This window comes from Asterias amurensis, chromosome 13, assembly GCF_032118995.1.
Source record: "Asterias amurensis chromosome 13, ASM3211899v1".
Lineage (NCBI taxonomy): Eukaryota > Metazoa > Echinodermata > Asteroidea > Forcipulatida > Asteriidae > Asterias > Asterias amurensis.
In genome coordinates, this window is record NC_092660.1 from 5,541,294 (window position 1) to 5,562,138 (window position 20,845).

The 20,845-nt window shown below is 39.7% G+C and overlaps 1 protein-coding gene across 3 annotated transcripts in view; it reads right to left on the minus strand.

Annotated features, from left to right (window-relative positions):
- LOC139946004 (atrial natriuretic peptide receptor 1-like) overlaps positions 1 to 20,845 on the minus strand; it is a 221,903-nt gene that overhangs the window by 155,160 nt on the left and 45,898 nt on the right. For all 3 annotated transcript variants that reach the window (XM_071943584.1, XM_071943585.1, XM_071943583.1), the window contains exons 3-4: positions 12,840 to 13,008; positions 5,277 to 5,394 (exon numbers count right to left, since the gene is read on the minus strand). In XM_071943584.1, coding sequence (XP_071799685.1) covers positions 5,277 to 5,394; positions 12,840 to 13,008 — 287 coding nt within the window. The remainder of the gene's footprint in view (positions 1 to 5,276; positions 5,395 to 12,839; positions 13,009 to 20,845) is intronic.

Genomic DNA, 20,845 nt, shown 5'->3' on the forward strand with positions numbered 1-20,845 from the left:
AACCATTGTAATACCCCCTTCACAATCCGTATCGATGTATATGTATGAGTGTCATCCACTGGAAACTGCACTAGCAAAATGCACTACCTTCCTTTTTTTTACGAAGTAATTATGTTTAAGTGCCTTGCTCAAGGGCGCAATTGTCATGACTGGGATTCGAACCCACACTCTGCAGCTAAAACGTCAGAGCTTTGAGCCGGTTAACTACACTACTCGGCTGCGCGACACACCAATCATTTACGAAATGTGTTCCTATATATTTACAGTGTCCCTTCAAATTTACAGATGTTAACAACCACAGTACATTGCGTCTAAGACGCTTGACCCCCCCCCCACTCCCCACCCAAATTCAACTCTCCCCTCTGATTCGATTTAATATCTGCAAACGTGTTCAATAATCGAGTAGCTGAAACCGGAATCGAGCAGTTTATTCTCAACGAGCAAGCGCGAGGCTGTATTCGGATATTTTCGAGGCTGTTATCGGACACAACTATACAGTCAGGCAATCGAACACATTTCTTTATGTAAATACTAATAAATAATTTACATACAATTATGAATATAAAGCACTTTCATCAAGTTATTAAGACAATATTTGTTTTAATGCATAAAGTTTTGATTTTTATTACATTAATACAATAATACAATAATACAATCAAATTTATCTAAAAGGAAATCAAAGTCATGACGTCAGAAATTTTTTCTCCAGAGACGTACCGTATTACAAAATATCTTGATATTTCATTGGTTTTTGTCATTCAGTTTTAGTTTTCCCTTCCCTTTTTCGGAGACTGTCTGGTTGATCTCTCTAATTTGTCTTTCTTCAGTCCTGTCCGGACTTGCTCAAAATGCTCCGTGCTCGCTCCATCATGTCATGGGAACGTTTAACTGCTTGTCCGGGTCTGTTTCTGCGGTCGCCACGCCAGCGTGTGACACGATTTATCCAAATTAGTGTGGTGAATCTCCCAATTTGCAATGCAGATTGTGTTTTGATGTCATTTGCGACATATTTCGTCCGCGCGATTGCGTGGTATTGTGGAATCTAACTGTTAAATTGGACCCTAATGAAGTCTTGACATATGGTAGGAGCCTGAAACATGGACTGCACTCCAATGTCCAAAGATATCTACTGAATAACAATAATGGTGTTTTATTTTGTTGCTCTGCTCCGTCTACCCCCAGCGTGTGAGCCACAAAGTCCTACGGTTACGCATCGTACGCAATGTACATGTACATGTGGAGGAATGCTGTGTATCCTCACAATACAGGATTGTGGATTATCGATAAAAGAATATCACTTTCTGTAAAAACTCAGCGGTTATAAAGTCCACACAACTATATACCAAGCCTCTGGAGAAATGAGTCCGTCCACATAACAGTCAAAGTATAGCAAATCTGTTTTGAGGACATGAATCCGTATTTCACACGATGTGCCGTTGTTAGTTTTAACACACGTGTGTTTTTTGCCTTAGTCTTGGTAACACGGGTGGCATCTTTAGACCTCCGTAACTGTATTTCATGTCGCTCAATGATAACAAATATTAACCAGTAGCAATCGAGGATTGACAACTTCATATAAAGAAACCAACAACAACAAAAACAGCTAGACTGCATCTGCACCTTCTGAAGATTTTTGGTATAAATTGTGGCAAACACAAGTGTGAGTTCTGAACCATAAAGGGCGTATTACATTGCCTTTGGATTAGGTGCTTTTTGCGTTAATGACAATTTTTATTATAAATGATTATGGTTGGACAGATGTATTAAAGGCAGTGGACACTATTGGTAAATACTCAAAATAATTATTAGCATAAAACCTTTCTTAGTGACGAGTAATGGGGAGAGGTTGATGGTATAAAACATTGTGAGAAACGGCTACCTCTGAAGCTCCATAGTTTTCGAGAAAGAAGTAATTTTCCACGAATTTGATTTCGAGACCTCAGATTTAGAACTTGAGGTCTCGAAATCAACCATCTAAACGCACACAACTTCGTGTGACAAGGGCATTTTTTCTTTCATTATTATCTCGCAATTTCGATGACCGATTGAGCTCAAATTTTCACAGGTTAGTTATTTTATGCATATGTTGAGATACACCAACTGTGAAGGCTAGTCTTTGACAACTACCAATAGTGTCCACTGCCTTTAAAAGAACAATGCATAATGGTGCACGTAATTTGCATGGATAATAATAATGGTTTCACGGAAGAACACGCCTCGCTATTTTTTACAATGTCATAATATGATGTATAGCCTTCCACTCCAGCCGTCACGATCTGAAGTTGATCGACGAGTCACGAGGCTTGGTGTGAACTATGATTATCCTGTTAATTTCACTCAGATGTAAATTGTCTTTGTTTGATAGCCTTCAGCAGCTATATACAATCGAATGACGTCATGCTGTCAAATCAAACATTCACTGTATCAATTCAAATAAAAGTTAACACTAATCGACAACAAATTATTTTCCGTGCACCTTCAATTTTGCTTCTTGGGTGGATTTATAAATCAAATTACTGTTTGACGATACGAGTGTGGGTTCGAGCTCCGGTCATGGCATTTGTGTTCTCAAGCAGTGAACCTTGCTTCGTCCTTCGGATGGGACGTAAAGGCAAAGGTCCCGTGTGTTGTGTAATCCACGTAAAATAACCCATTGTATTTATAGCAAAGAGACACGAGCTTGGTCTGGTGTTGTTGGCATGGTCTGGCAGCAATATGCACCACCTCACATTGTAATCCTTTAAATGTGTTGCATTATGAATGTTTCGTCTCATAAACTCATTGTTGTGCTCCTTAAGATATTTCGGCACGAGGAGTGTCATTATGTCAAACAAGAAGATTTATTGTATTGTTTTATCATTTTATTATTTATTTTAGAACCTTAATAAACTGTCTCTCTGTTCATTTATTTAATCATTATCAACAGTAGGGGCAATCTGTTTATTCTTATTTTAAACTTCACCTGCAGCTGGATAATAAAACCGCAAAAAACAACAACACAATACACAATATGATAATTAAAAAAAAGTACAAACATCCATTTGAAGTGTGCTTACGGCGCTATAAATACATATCAAGTGCAATTACACGCAGCTGCCGGAAACAAATACATGTTACAGTAAACAGGTTTATTAATTTTGGTTTCTACTTATACACCGATGTGTGATAGCACTGTATACTCAGTACTCTCCCGAGTCCTGTGCAAAAATATCACAGGCATTTTACTCGGGTGGGATTCGAACCTACGACCCTAGAGCGGCATGTGTTGTCGATAGGAGAAATGTGTCTTAATATATCCCGTTAAAAACATTTTGGGTGTACCCCACAATGTCAAAACAACCAACAAGCTCAGTTCATATCTAAAAATCAGCTAACAATGTATATCTTGTAAGCACAAGGACCGGTACAACATAAACAAATTACAGTAATGGTTATACAGCAGCCGAAAACCCCCCACGACAAATCAACATAGAACAAATACTTCATGATGGAAATTAGTTTTTAGACTGTTTTTAAGTTTGATGAGAGGATTTGAGCCGTTGCATGGTGAGGTATGATATGTCATGCCATGACAATTTATTCGAAACACACGCAACCGAGTGCTTCTGGAATCAGAAGAAAAAAACGAACCAAAAGACACCGTAAAAAAACACTCGACTCAAACAATAAATCAACAAACAATTACCCCAATAATAACAACAAAACAAAAAAGAACAGCAGCTTTTCCAAAAACGCCAAGCATGAGTCACGCCATTTTGTCTACCTCGGGAAAAAAATCCTACCATGCATGATTGTTCCGAAAACACACCCTTTGTGAGCTATGTTCTCTTTGCAACCAAACTGACTGCGTCAATGCCAGTAATTACTATTTTATCGACTAATTAGATGCACAACGCTTCACAATGGCAAGGATGGCGTGTTTTTGTTCGTGATTGGTTTTTCGGGGTAACTGGTATACAGCGAAGCATGTAATGGCGAAAACGGGTACTCAATTCGCAAAAAAAAAAAAAATGTATACCAGAAAAAGAAAACAATTCCACAGTGACCTTGTCGTAGATTAACTATCGGCGCCACGCGGAAGCCATACCTATGAACTAAGGTTGTTGATACCGAACTGTGACACGGGGAAATTGCACAAGGTGAGGGAAAACATAGCTAATTTGTCTAAAGATACTCCAACCTGTGAAGCTGTGTGTAGGCAGTGGACACAATTGGTCATCACTGTTATCATAAAAACTTACTTTGTAACAAGCAACGGAGAGTTGATGATAGTATAAAACATAGTGAGAAACGGCTCCCTCAGAAGTAACGTAGTTTGCGAGGGAAAACAAATCATTTTCCATAAAATATTTGATTTTGAATTCGACACCTCAGAATTTGAAAGCACACAGCTTCGTGTGACAAGATGTTTTTTCTTTCATTATTATCTCGCAACTTCGACGACCAGTTGAGATCAAATTTTCACAGGTATGTTATTTTGTGCATATAATTTTGAGATACACGAAGTGAGAAGGCTGGTCATTGACTATTACCAAAGGCATGCAGTGTCATACTAAGTATGTGCAATGCCTACTCCAATTCGGCATTTTGCTCTAATGCGCGGTAATTATTCGTCCTTGATGACCTGTAAATTTGAAAACAAAGGCAGTTTTAAAGGTGGGGGGGGGGGTACGTTCTCGTTGATTAGCATTACAACGTTGGTTTCATGACGTGTCGTATCTAAATTAAATACGTATACCACGCTTGACGGCATTATATCGTTAAAACGTCAATTAAACCATACCACAGCAGTAATACAGCAATGAGTACAAATATGAAACTAACTGATAAAAAAATGAGGGTAAATATTTATAGCCTTGATGGTCGTCCAAAGAAAGAAAATTGGCGCCAAATCGGTCACTATTGACGTTTTAAGGTATTGCTTTAATGACAGGCTATAAATGATTCCAGGGATGATAATTATAGTCACTCGATTCAAAGTAATTTGCTTGGTTAGCAGGAGTAATATTATATTCCAGATACGTAATACAATAACGATACGTAATACAATAACCAGAGCGAGCTCTAATTTGGTTTTTATATATGTCAATTAATTGAATCTATATTTGGTTTAAAATATTGCGGGGTTGGGGTAAAACCCACAGTGTGAAAATATCCCACTAGTACCCTTCCTACCTAAAAACCACCATCAATGCCTGTCTTGTATATAGGCAGAGAGACAGACAGACACACCGGATAAACAGACACACTGGCTCGATCTACAATCAATGGCTTACCATATTCGATGGACACGAGTGCACATTGACGTGATGTAGGCAGCAATTGTGATCCTTGGCGTCACTCTTTTCGGGGCATTTGGTGTTATGGCACCACTTTTTCGCAGCTGCTCCAGTTCTGCATAACAGGCAAAAAATACATCAGGTATACAAATTAACATCGCACACATCTCTCTAATTAGTTTGTTTAATTAGTAAACGGCGTCGCCATTGTGGTTTTTATTAAAGGGCCCAATGCACAACACAGTTTGCATAATTTGGTGAGCGATTTTCTAAAGGAAGGCCGGGTAGCAATTTTGTTCTGTACATCCCGATTCCAAAAAAAGAATCCTTAAAAACATCTGGGAAATTTGTTGAGGAAAACACAGGTTGGGCATTTCACAAGGTGAAGTCTACTGAGTCCTCATTAGTTAAAAAACATGTATTGGTTATTCGATTTCTTTGCTTAGCAAGATATTAGCGGGCCACAAGTCACAAGAACGTGCGCTACAAGAAGAACGGCTAATGAATGTGAAAATAACACAGGGAAGCTGAAGGTTGTATGTGATATTCCTCTTAAAAGACATTGGACACAATTGGTGATTGTCAAAAACTAGTCTTCACATGTTGGTGTATCTCAACATATGCATAAAATAACCTACCTGTGAAAACTTGAGCTCAATCGGTCATCGAGGTTAAGAGATATTAATGAAAGAAAAACACCCGTGTCGCACCACGGTCACACGCAGTTGTGCTTTCAGATGCTTGATTTCGATACCTCAAATTCTAAATCTGAGGTCTCAATCAAGTTAGTGGAAAAATTACTTCTTTGTCGAAAACTATTATTATGTCACTTCAGAGGGAGCCGTTTCTCACAACGTTTTATACTATCAACCTCTCCCCATTACTCGTAATCAAGAACGGTTTTATGATAATAGATATTTTGAGTAATTACCAATAGTTCCCACTTCCTTTAAAACAGTCTAGATTATAATATGGGAGGAAACGTGCTCTAGGCAATGAGTTCAAAAGAGATGCGGTTTGTGGAATAAAGTTGTTGGACTGACCCCTTGTTCTACATCTCAACAAATCAAGAGTGCATGCATGGCTGATAACAAAGGTTTTGTCAAACCGACAAGGGGTTCGTTAATTTTAGAACAAAAGGTCACAGTGCGGCCGTGGATTCGGACCTAGTGCCATGGCAAGACACGCATTGAGGTAAAGAGAGTATTAGCAATTGATAACTTTGCGGTCATTGGTTTAATACACTGTGGTTAAAGAGCGTCTCGAAGGTCAATTTAAGTTTCATCATGCAATTATTTCCCAATTTTAGATAGAGTCAAGTGAACGCATTACAAGTCGTTTAAACATCACGCTAAAATTGAGTAAAATATCCCGTAATTTGACACTATTTGCGATCGAAATTTGAAACATGACGTCATTGGAGGTCATCAAACGAGCCTGGACATTCCAAAAGGAAATTCTGCTGAAGTCAAAAAGTTAAATTCAGTGCCTCTTTGATTTGACATCATACAAATTTAGGGACGAACTCAAAAACAACTTGTACAAAAATGAACAGAATCATTATTATTTAAAACTCTAATGACAGTTGACATCATTAATCGCGAAGTAAGAGATTTGTAATTTTCCTAAAGGACTCTGTATTGGGAAATGGATGCATCACGAAACCTTTTTTTTGACCTTGTAGTCTCTCCTGACATATAGATGGAGATATAATACAAGTAATTTATTAATAACTATGGCTTCCTATTTACGTCACCCAGTGAAGCTCATGGCACTTCAGTATTTTCTTGCAATGTATCAAGGAACTACTTTTTTGAAGTGTGAGACACACATTGCTGTGGCGCACTATGCAGTCAATAAAACTAGGAAAACCGGAGTGAAGCCTTCTTGTTACGTTAAGGACATTTGGTTCTTTTACGTGTAAAAGGCCTCAGGCCTGAAGTCTTTTAATATCTGATTAATACATTTCGAAATCTACAATTATTTCAGAGGGAGCCATTTCTCACAATGTTTTATACTATCAACAGCTCTGCATTGCTCGTTACCAAAGTTTATATGCTAACAATTATTTTGAGAAATAACAAATAGTGTCCAGTACCTTAAAGTACCCTGTACATTACATTCAGCGTCTATTGGCATTTAATATAACTAACTTGATTTCTCGACAGCGGTTAAACTAGCCTGGGAAGTTATCAATCAATTTCATGGCTTTGATGTAGTCAGATGTGATATCGACCCGTTAAAAGACTTCAGTTAGATGGGTAAATACGTACAAAACACCGGCCAGGCCTGTGTAAAACACCTGGCCAAGTCACACAGACCGGAGAGCAGTTTCATACTAAGAGCTTCTTAAAGGCACTAGACAATATTGGTAATTTGTAACGAGCAACTAAGAGCTGTTGATTCGTTATAACAAAATGTGAGAAACGAAGTAACGTAGATGTTTTGAAAGATAATTTCTCACTATTATATTTGAACATGGACAAGACTTCATGCCCGAAGCCTTTTAATTAGGCACCTGAAAGCACACAAATTTGTGCAATAATGGTGTCTCTTCTCTCATAATTTTCACAGGTTGGTTACTATATGCATGTTAAGACACACCAAGTAAGAATTCTGGTAATTGACAATATTATCAAATTTGTCCAGTAAAATTCTATGGTTTAAAATTGCCTTGGATCACAAAACCCAACATAACATTAGGCCTACACCTTGAGACACGAGACACTCCTGCCAAAATCTTTTAGAACGACAGACGTCACAACCCTACTCCCAAAAAACTAAATCACAATTTGCTTTGGATCACAAAACCCCCGTCCCAAAACTCTTGACAGCCCAGCCATTTTTGTTTTATATAATGTCAACAATATTAAGGAATAATTAGAGCTCGCTGTGTTTGTCCACTCTCCTCCCAACATCAAGGCTACTGCTATCTTACAAAGCAAACAATTGCAGCCTCTTCAATTAATGCAAATCCCCTGCGGGTTGTCTCTAACCCCGGGTTTTTTTAAAAGATTGTTTGTTTTTCCGCTCCACTGGGGTGACTCTGTCCGGTTCGCTGACGAGAATCAATACCGTCTATTACGCCGCAGACGATGCGACCTTCGAACGCGACTTTCTGATATCATTTTCCCCTCAAGCCTCAACCATGTCCCCGATTAATTAAACACATTTTTAAATAACAGATAGGCGAAGTTCTTGGAGGTATATAAGGTGGCTCCGAAGGTACATCAATAACTGCAGGCTTCGTCAAAATGACTGTGGGCACAATCTTATTGTTTCATCGTCAACACCAGCGAACATCCAGTGACGTCACCTTGCCAACCCGGTATACATACCGTGCACACGCGACTCAATCCAACATGGGACTTGGTTGGCGTGACACTTCTGTCTATGCTCAAACCAAACTAGTACAATCACAACTGATATAAAATCCGCGTGCTTCGACATTTTTTAGTGTGTCGAAGCCTAGGCCGTGCCTAAGTATAACCATTCGTCTATGCTGCACTTATTTAACGTACACATTAGACGGACGTTTAATTCCTCCACGGCTACGCCTAGGCCAAGACTACGATAGCGAGTAGGCCCTACGTGTTTTTTTTTTTTTTTCTGCTACTGTCGAGCAGATCTTTCAATAAATCTTCAATTGTATCCATTTCGAAAAAAGAAACACCCGTTTCGAAATTGTATTTAAAATATCTTTTCCACCATTGCCAAGCATTTGCACCTCAGCTTTAAGCTATTAAAGTCCATGCCTTAGTCACCCGCTTAAGAGCCACAACCTCAGCCTCCTTAACGTCAGTTACTTCGGTTTCGACTTGCTCCATTGACTCAATGTTACGCATCGCCTGACACATATCACTGACACAAGTAAGTTCTCACATAATGTCTTACTAACGGATGCTAACTACCAAAGAAAGACCACGAGTATGCCTATAATGTGTCACACAATATCGATATAGCGAGATCTACCTATTTAACGTGTCTCAGGTTCTCAAAGTGCATGCAGGGGCACAGCTTTAAGATTGTCAGCGCTCAAATCGCCCATGATTTATTCAGTTTTTAAAAGTCCAAACTTCCCCTTTCTACAAGAGTGTCACGGCTAATTGCCCACATTACAGTCTGTTCAAATAAAAAGCAACTCGCACCGGTTTTTTTCTTCAAAACCATCGCACTTTTTCCCCCAATTCAATATGGTTTAATAAATAACGGAGTTGGAAAAACTTAAAGACGGGACAAATTTGCATTTCGCCGAGGCACCGAGCTGGAACCATCGCCAGTCAATTCTTTAAAGCCATACATTAATGATTTCTGTCCTATCAAGTTCGCATGCACGAACACACACAGGAGTGCATGCAGAATATAAAACGGGTGCAAACCGAAGTTCACGTAACCTTTTCAATTAGGTTGTGCCAAGTGTCCGAGTATTAGCGGACACAGCTATGGCTACGGCTGAATCACCGTACGTTGAAGTATGGTCCGTACTTAGCAACACCCTTCGCAACAGCCGCAGCCGTAACCTATGGTGCAAATTCGGATATGGACAGATGTGAGCGACCGAACTGATGGGCACCAGACTACGTTACATTTGACGTTATTCTTGTTTTACGGCGCCCGACACTGTCCCGCTATTGGTCATGCACTGCTAAAATGCATGATGGGGTAGCAATGCACCTTGGCAAGGAGTCTGGGCATCGCAGACAGCGGTTTCATTTCCAGATCAGAGTGTGACTTGTTTTAAAACGCAAACGATTCGATAATTGAGTGTATGATTTAAACGTTCAGGCGTAATTCACATTCTTACTTCTTACATAATGACGACCACGTCCACAACCACACTTTAATAAACAATGAAGGGAATTATGACATAAGTATTCTCCAAAATAGTATGTGTGTGGCGTCGTGTTATGAAGACACATTAAATGTGAAGACTCGACCTTGCACTTCGTATGTAGTGCTAACTCCAAGTCGGTCTTTGCTCTATTTCGCGGCAATTATTCGTCCACTTTGACCTGTACATTTAAAAAACGTGAGAGCTCCAAATATCTCCGTTTCCAAGATCTCACTGTCAAGTGCCGCACAGATTATTTTGTTCTACATAGTAAGAAAGTTTTTTTTCTCGTCGTGTGGAGGAAACTCTCGTTAATTATCGCGGCGATTCTCGAGTTGATTACACCACATTCCGTTCTAGCCACCCGTGCCAAACGTTTACATAGAACAAGTAGCTCGCTTCTTCTTCATTCATTGCAAAAATAAATAAACCCTTCAAGATCAGCTTTCTGGCAGGCCGTTCCACGCGGGCCGTAAATACGTCGACAAACGGGTCGGGACTATGTGTGTTGTGAGTTTACTACTCCGGGGAGGACAGATAATATATTCGTGTTATTTTTTTGGCAGGTTTGCTTGCCCCAGTTCATAAAGTAAGTGAATATTTCCCGTCGACGTCAGGCGTGATGGATCTGCCAACATTGACAAAACTTTCATTAGGGGATAGTGGTAAGTTAAAGAGAGAGTCTATGTGGAGAAAGGCAACAAACAAGCAGCATGTTTATTCCCGGAACAATTAATTAAATAACATGTTTTGAAAGCTAGGTCAAGGTTAAACACATGTTTTAATGACCCTCGGTATGATAGTACCCGTAACACGAAAGGTTCATAGTAACATTGAGGGGAGATATGAATCAAAATGCAAAGATTTAAAAGCTGAATGATTTATTAGAGCCATTTATTACCAGAACCAGCCCTTTCTATGTCTTGTATCTTTCACATGTCACAGCCCTGGACGAGCATGATTAGACATAGTCAAGACAGGCACGGCTATTGGAAGACATAAAACATGACGTTGCGACAACAAATTTACAATGGGTTTTCTTTGAGACGTGGGCACCAGCTTTGGACTATATTAATAATGTCAGTGTTGCAATGTGGGTTGAAGTACATCAGACTAAACTAAGACTTGAACGAGACGGGGAAAAAATCACCTCTAAACCAGAAAGATCAAAAACTTTGTGCTAAGAGTCCCCCGCGGAAGGATGACATGTCTGATCCCGATTTCGTGAGAAAACCTCGTCTGGGTTGCGTCTTACGGTAGCTCAACGCATGCGCAGCTACCCGAAGAATCAACGGGTGCACTCATGCGTACAACATGTGACATGAATAGTCCCGTTTCTAACAAAAGACAAAGTGCACCGCGGGGTACCCAGCGCGATTGATTCAAAATCCCACGTGAGATTTAAAATTACATCTCGGAATATGGAGCTAAAAGACACCCGGAAGCTTTTAAACATCGAAACGGTTTATAGAAACAGAGTGTTCTATGCCAAGCGATGGAACATAGATTCTCGTACTTAGACACGCTTTAAACACTGATGCTGTATTTGGCATAAAGATTTATGTTTTTTTTTTTTCTCTCCAACGGTTCATTGCCATGCACTAGTTTGCAATTACAAAGTCATATGAAAACCATCCGTTGCATATCCACGTGCACAATTCTCAAATCGAAGAGAGAACGTGAATAATTCCTTGAAAGCGTTCATGGTGTGCGGTCAGTGAATGTACATTTGGGACATGGGACCTAAGCGCGAGACCTGAATGTAGCAATTTATAACTTTACTCCCACCTCTGTACCTAAATATAGCCCCTAAATTGTACCTAAATGAGTCCCCAAACCTTGTACCCAAAACGAAGCCCCAACCCTATAGGCCTACCCAAACATGGCCGGACCTGAATGTATACCTTATACCCAATTACCTGGCCCTAAAAACATTAAGTTTGAGCAGAATGTTGGAGGCCAACTTTTGGAACGAAGTTAGGCTACCTTTAAGTGTAACCATGGATGTGCAACTAAGTTGTGGCTACACTTAGGTACAAGGCTGGACTACATTTGGGAACAAGGTTGGGACTACTAAAGTCAATGTGTGGGTCTGCATTTAAGGGTATCAGACACGAGTATCAAGTTTGTTTAGTCTTTCAAATCAACAACACACGTTCGCTTTTATGTTTACGTGATAAAAGACCTACTTGTAATCAAAACGATTATAAGAGGATAAATAGTGAAATTGAAAGTTATAATTAATCTTTAAAAAATACGTTAAAGGGTTTTTATTTCGTCTTGTAGGTCAGGTTTTTGGTCAGCATGACAAGTATCCGCACTCACTGTGAAAGAGGACGTAAGTAATATAAGTTACTGTTAGACGTTTGTGCGGCACCATAATGTAGCCCGGGCCCTAAATGTAGCCTGACCTAAATGTAGCCCCAAACATGTACCTAAATGTAGCCCGGACCTAAATGTAGCCCCAAACCTCGGGCTACATTATGGTGCCGCACAGACGTTTCAGGCTCATAAGTCGTCAATAGAAAACAAGTGACAATCACAGAGCAATGTTTTCACAAGAGTCGTAACTGTTTTATCTACTTCTAAAAAACTACAACCATTTTCAAGTAACATTTTAAGGGGAACTTTCTCAAATCAAAACTAGTAAGTTTAATGTTTTGACGTTTGTGTTTTGTGTAGTACAAAAAAGGACTCATACCCTTTAAGAAATAAATGTTTGTACTTACCCATATTTAGTTGGATTGAAGACTGCTCCATACTCGATTGCATACCGTGTGTCGTTCCTGATTCCCCAGTCAAAGAATGCATCCTCTACCACTATGGTGAAATTAACCACGAAATTATCGGCACTTCTGACCTCCATTGGTGGTTCTGTGCTCCAAAACATCGACAGACCTTCAGGAGTGAGAGAGAAAAAGAAAAATGAAAAAACCTACACGAAGATTGATGTTAGGTTAAAAACCTAATCGCTGACAAACATAGAAGACAATCCCTCTTATAAACCTATGGGGGAAAGTTTGTCGACATCTTACAACCAAACAGGTCACTCGCAGGAGTGTTTTGGTGCAAGAGAACTTTAGCAACATTTAGAAACATTTCTTAAAAAATCATTTGTCTTTAGGACATAATAAAGACATCATTGTTTTTAATGTCATTTGGGTAAAGTGCGGTGTAATCACTGTTATATCCCTTTTTAAGGGAGGGGGCACCTGTGCACTGCCCACGATCCCAACCAAATTGATTAATCACTCTCTCGTTTTTCTACTGCGGGAGAAACAAATTAACAGGACCTTTCCTCATACAAACAGGACGCAGCTTATACGGAGGAGGTCCCTTTTTCATATTTACACCGGGCCCATCTTTTAATTAGTCTACCCCTAGACCAGGGTTTACAGGTGAGAAGTGTCAATTCGATTGCCGTGTCCCGGACGAGACGAGTGAGGGTTTCTTTTCATTTTTAAAACTTGTTTACAGGGAGAGCGCCAACGCGACGGGGATGACACAATCAGGGAGTTGCAAACATGCTGGCCGGACTGCTTTGATATAAACTCTGTGGACAACCGCTTTCACAATCCAAACTGACTACTTGAAATTAACTTTTCCTAATAACCAACCACAGTGTACTCGGTTTGATAAACGTGTTAGATTACTAAGTCCATACAGGCATGCGATGAAGGGCTCTATAAATGGCCTAGGTTCAGAGCTTTCGGCGTAAATAAAGTTGTTGAAGTTAAGCAGAGCTGATTCAGGAAAGGTGGAAGACAGATTGTTTTGACTTTGGGAAGTAAACTTGTTATAACTTTTAGGAATTCATCAATATTGAGCAGCTGCTTCTGATAAGTTCACTGTCGAATTAGACGTGCATTAGACGTGCATACCACATGAAGTGTTTTGGGTGTTCCTGTTGAGTTATTTAGGTGTTGTGCTTGATTTGGTGTGGGGGAGGAAAGGTTTTAGTACATTGTGAAGAAGATTTAGCTTTAATAGATGCTAAAAAGTAAAGATTCTTTAAAAAAAAATGGGGGTTCACACATCAATCTATATAGGCGTCCATGTGGGCGACCTTTACTCCGGTTTATACACAAACTGACGACAAAGATAATGTACTCTGAGAATGTAGGTTAATTGTAGGAAAGGAACATGCAGCCCACTTTGCGTTTGTGACAGCCTAACTACCCGGCAACTCTCTCTCTCTGTCCGGGCAGACAGCACCAAAAAGACCCATCGGTTACCCTGACGCGCCTGCTAATTCCCTCCCGTGTGATAAGCGAAGTTTACCCCTCTCTGCCTTGTAACCCAACCCCCCAGTGTCTCCCCCCTCGCTTTCACCACGGTGCATCTAAATTCAGTATCACCGCTTAATAAGATGAAACCCAAACCCGGGATTCATTTCCCTAATGCAGACAGCTTTCACAGCTTCTTTCTTGAGATCGCGCTCTTGTTTTCCCTCATAAACCGGGAGTGATTGTCCAAAAGCCACCACTCTCCACGTCAGGACAGCGTTTGTCAAGTTATGCATCACAGAGAATCTTAAGATGTTTGCGAGAGCCTCTTGAAAACGAGAGGTCGTTAAAACGATTTAAAGATCAGAGTTAAAGTGAGAGCAGTGCAAACGTGAACGGTTAGCGAAGTAACACCTCAGGTATAGCTTCACAACGTGGGTACACGGAAGGTGCTCTTACGAGGTCATTGGCTAGATTTAAGTATACAGATAAACATTGTGAAATTCTGAATACAGAATATACCAAGTTATATTTAAAGGCAGTGGACACTATTGGTAATTATCAAAGACTACCCTTCACAGTTGGTGTATCTCAACATATGCATAAAATAACTAACCTGTGAAAATTTGAGCTCAATCGGTCATCAAAGTTGCGAGGTAATAATAAAAGAAGAAAACACCCTTGTCACACGAAGTTGTGTGCGTTTAGATGGTTGATTTCGAGACCTCAAGTTCTAAATCTGAGTTCTTGAAATCATATTCGTGGAAAATTACTTCTTTCTCGAAAACTATGGCACTTCAGAGGGAGCGGTTTCTCACAATGTTTTATACCATCAACCTCTCCCATTACTCGTATTCAAGAAAGGTTTTATGCCAATAGTGTCCACTGCCTTTAAGTAAAATTGGGTATGCGAGTATATACACACATGGTGTTACTCTTATCGGAAACATATAATGATACCTCATCATGCAATGCCTCAAAGTAATAAGAAACGAAAATCAATCTTACACACAACATTAGAATTGCCATCCTTAAAAAAATCATGAATTGTTTTTTGAGGTTTCCCTTCATTTTAAGAACTAGAAGAAAACAAAACTCCCAAATAAAAAGCACTACGACAGTGGCGATTTTGATGTTCGGAAAAACAAATTGCATCCCCTCGACACAGGAGACGATGTATGGATCAGGCTCTCCAACCCTACGTGATGATGTGGGTCTTCAGTCGGATTAAGACTTGTCAGAGTTGGTTTTCCTTTACACATCTCACATAAAAATCATTCAAACTTTTACATTTTGAAATGGTTACTCTTGTAAAATCATCCCCTTAAGCATTGGGTTTATGAGATGCCTATAGATTGAGGTGTTTGGGGGAGTGATAGTACTTTTAGGCGTCATCGCTGTCCCGCTTAAAGGGAATCTGTATACGTTTTGTAATCATCATTGTATCGTTGGTAATCACTCTGAAATTAAGTGGCAATACAAACTTAAGAATGGTAGACTATAGACGATGTGACCTCTGACTTCACACGAAAACCCTAACATGAATCGCGCGCATACCGCCGAGCAAAACCTTTGTGTTGGGAGCCAGCTAGAAAGAGTCCGCAATCTTACTTTGACTGCGCAACTCAGTGCCCGGCGAAACATGACGTATAGAGTGTTTTGTCAACAGAGGGCGGTTTGAATGTAAACATAGGTCACATCGTCTATAGCCGCAGCCTTTAAAGAAGTATTTCACTTCGAGGTAATGTGCTGTATGGAAAAGATGTACGTAAGTAATACTAATCCGACTGTGTATAACAGGGTTATTCTTCCTGCGTGGACAATTTGCTCTGAATTTGGCATAATCTCAAAAACGTGACCATTTTTTCAAATGAAATGAAATGAAATGTTCACAAATTAGTTCTATTATATGCATGTACATCTTAATATGGGATTAAAACAAAGTTAACGGTTCAAAAAACCACATAATATACTTTGCAACAAAATGAATTCAAGTTCACAAGGTGCTGTATAGGCTGTCACTGAGTTCACCACAAGCGAGTTTCCCAAATGAAAACTATGAAAAAATTGACATGTGATTGGTTGTTCTTCTTGAAGACTGAATAAAAACTGGTTGCCTTTAAATTGACTCTCTGACATTAAACCCTGTGTAATTACACACGATCCTCGGCCCAGCGAACACTCATAACATTTAACACAAATATTAACAGACGCTACATCATCGGTTTTTGTGATACAAAGTCTTCCCCGTCCTCCAGTTCTCAAATAAACAAACCACAAGAATCGATTTGAGTAGTCATATTATTTTAAGTCCCCGTTAAACACCCCCGTTTCATTGAATACATGTTTATTTGGATTGCTGCAATCAAAACAAGCAAAAGTAACCATCGTTTGGTGTTTGAATGCTATTTCCCTGCCGTAAACTTATGTAATTTCAGATTTGAAATAAAAAATTTAAAACAAATGTACAAGCTCATAGATGATTTAACCCTCATGTACGTTCAATTGCCTGACAAAAAAATACTGGGAAAAACGAAACAAACAAATAATGGTTTAAAAAAATATGTATGTCAACCACGATTTGGTAAAATCCTGTTTTTTATTTATTGTTATAATCTACATTTAATGGCAGTAGCATACCCAAGAACTAAGCGGTAACATGCTATTATATACAGATTAACAAATAAACTACATTCAAATAAATCACAGCCTTTGCCTTCGAACGAACATCTATAGATGAATGTAGGAGAAGTTGGAAGATAAGAAGTTGTATTTCGAATCCCCTCCGAGAAGGAAAATGTTCCCGTGCATTGAAATGGAAAAAAAACCGAAAAAACAGAACAGACCTTGAAAAGAGAAATCCAGGCTCTTATATGCCTCCCACCGCACCACATCCCTCTGATGTATTGAATCTGAACAACCGATCTCAAAGGACCCTTAAACCGTCACCGTCAGGGTGTTCTAGTTTTCTTCTATCTTCCCTTCATGTTACCCATAAACCCTTGTATTTTACAACTCTTTCCCTGTCCTTGATACCCAGGAGAAAGATGTCGGGACAAAGAGCTAGGTCAGATAATGATATTAAGAAATTATCGTACAGGACCATCTTCGATTTTTCTCCGGGACCGGGTGTCGGGGAGCGAACACTCCAGATAAGCCCACGGGACGCCAGCAACCAAAAACACGGCAGAGTGGAAGGCCTAGGAAGGAGGCAACCCGATAAGTTGTACGTTCAACCTGAAACAATCTCGGATACCCTCTTCGCAATGTTATCATAACCTAGCATTCTTTTCGTCTGTGATGACGATAGTACTGTTGATGTTAAAAATGGGAGTTTATTTTTAGCGGGGCCGGCTTTACTCTAAAAGTTGCAACAGACATGTCAGCCAGGAGAGCGGGTTATAGAGAAGTGAGAAGTCGCAACATGCTGGTATATAGCTTTAGTCGTATCAATGCTTGTCAAAATGAGCAAGAACAACAATGCCAAGCCCGTGACAAGAAACAGCGCTCGCGTGACGCAGAACGTAGTGAACTTCAGTGAATTGTTTATCAGCCGGCCGATATAGGCGTTTGTGACCTGCAACCCTACAACATGTCTCACGGGCTAAAAGGGAGGAGGGAGTTAAGGATTATGGATCGACAAAACTGTCAGATAAAAACAATGACATATTTACTGGTGTAATCACTCTTAACTTTTCAAGTCAGCATGTATAAAACAAACACTAAGATTGACCTTAGCCACCCTCTGGACACCAGGTAATGTTGCAATACCAGACTAAAGTAGGTCACCGTCATCCAGTGTTTAGGCTGCAGGACGTGCAACATGGTTGTGGGTTCGAATCCTTCCAAGCTCACCGCCGATTTCACAATGACAATAATAAGTATTGGCGTCTAGTTACTGGGTCACAATTTCTTGATTTCTGCAGTACCTGTTCATAGACGTTACACCAATATTTGCATGGGAGAGGTTGGCTTTTGCCAGCTTTGCGTTTATAAGCTGGCCATCTCCTACAGACAAGGCCCCAGACCCAGTCTTTCGTTCAAACCTCAATTTGGTTACATTAATTTATACCGGATATGAAACATGACTGCCAAGTTGGCGATCTCATATAGACCCGGTACCAGACTAAGTCTTCTGGTTCAAACCTCAATTTTGTTAAATTAATTTTTTGGAATGAACTTAAAACATGGCTGACAAGTTGGCCGGGATGCAATATTGTGTTTGTTTTCAGGAAATTTTACTGTACATCAAAACTGCCAATGGCGCGGTGCTTTAGCAGTGGATTTTATTTAATTTTTTTTTTTTCAATAAAAAAACGGAACTCTGTTAACAAAAATCGGTATATATTTTTTGAGGATGGCCATTCTATACTACAGTATAATTGTTTTGCAGGGATCAATTACACATGTCCTAAAATGAATACACCAAATCCAGATCATGCGTCTAAACCCAGCTCTGTTACCAATGTATATGAACCGGTCATGTACGCTAGGTGCTTCATCCGGCTGGGAGTTTACAAAAATAACAAGGAACTTAAAAGCCAGGCATCCCCCGTCGAGTGATCTACCGCTATACGCACGTATCATGGGCTCGAGTCCAATCACACTCTGTTAGTATTTAGATCCTGTCATCTCAAATCACACTGCACTTCTCAATTTAGACAAATAAAATGCATGTATTTCAATCACATTTATGGATACACTCACCCTCTCGACTTCTCTCGTATCTTTCTTTGCCCCGTAATTATATAGGATTGTATGCATTGTCGCTTTTATTTTTACGAAGAACACATAGTGGCCTTTCAAGAGGAGCATGCTACCGGGAGGTTTGAGACCCTTTCCCGGGTAGTTAATCTACGGATTTACGGTAATTCGTGTCCGATTCGTGAATGAGATTGCTCGTCATTAGGGACTTCAGAGAAAAACCCATTAAAAACCAACAACTTGGGATAGCATGGAATTAAAAAACTTTGGTTCACACAGGCCGGCGATAATGTTCGGCTAAAACGTTCGGCTAAAACGGGCTTTATAGAGAAAAGACATGTTCTGCATCACTGAGGAAAAAATGTTTCCTGTCAACGGCTGAATTGGAGACTAACCACGACACTGAGTCTCTTCCACCAGCCGTCACTAGCCCAGTAAGGTCATGTTATTTTTTAAGAAGATACATTGGGTTTTGATTGCAACTTTTGAACTTAGCAGATTTCGGGAGGCTTCCACATGCTTTTTGTCACGACTTTGTTATAAGCTTATATATTTTTGGTCATGGAACTATAAAGGATGTCTCAAATAGTGAACTTGATCACTGTAGCTCGCAAGCCTGAGGAAACAATAGCTAGTTGCTATGTGAACAAAAAAACACGAGGGTTAACACCCCGTGACCTTACTCTTACAGGGTCAAGTATATTACACTATAAGACACATGACACAAGTGCCATGACTGGGACTCGAACCTTCACCCGGAAGCATGAAAGCTCGAGTAGTCATGTGCTCCCAAACGCTTGGCCATGACTCGCCACTACCAGTATTATTTAGGTGTTCGGGCCAACAGCACGGAACACCTCTTATTTAAAATGACATTATTTGTACAGGGAATTAGAAAATGTGGGTTTTTGAGCAAGTTGTCACATAATATTGTGTCCCCAAAAATTGACAATACTGCATTATGTCTTTAAATAGTCATCAGCTTCGGGCAGTCGCACGTTTTTCCATCCAGAATTTACACATATCAGTAACAGCAAGAAAAGTGTCAAATTCCGACTTCATAAGAATTTTATAAACACAATTAACCTACAATCACGTCTATATCAACTGCCTTCAAAATGCAATAACTCAAACAGGAGTGCAATATCTCAACTATCAACTTACACACTGACCTCCGAACGAGAAACAAACCCCTCACAAGTTCTACCTGCCACATCCTGCAACCTTATAATATAAACTGATATCAGAAGAGCCATTGGAAACCTGAACTAAACGCACTGGCACAGAAATAACAGTTAAAGGCAGTGGACACTATTGGTAATTGTCAAAGAGTAGCCTTCACAGTTGGTGTATCTCAACACACTGTATACATAAAATAACAAACCTGTGAAAATTTGAGCTCAATCGGTCATCGAAGTTGCGAGATAATAATGAAAGAAAAAACACCCTCGTCACACGAAGTTGTGTGCTTTCTGATGCTTGATTTTGAGACCTCAAGTTCTAAACTTAAGGTCTCATAATAAAATTCGTGGAAAATTACTTCTTTCTTGAAAACTATGGCACTTCAGAGGGAGCCGTTTCTCACAATGCTTTATACCATCAACCTCTCCCCATTACTCGTCACCAAGAAAGGTTTTATGCCAATAATTATTTTGAGTAATTACCAATAGTGTCCACTGCCTTTAAATATATTCTAAACCAAAGGTATATGATACGAACAACACAACCGAGTTTTTTTTTTCTTCTCCCATCTTGAAGGCACTGGACACATGGTAATTACTCGAAAAATTTGTTAGCATAAAATG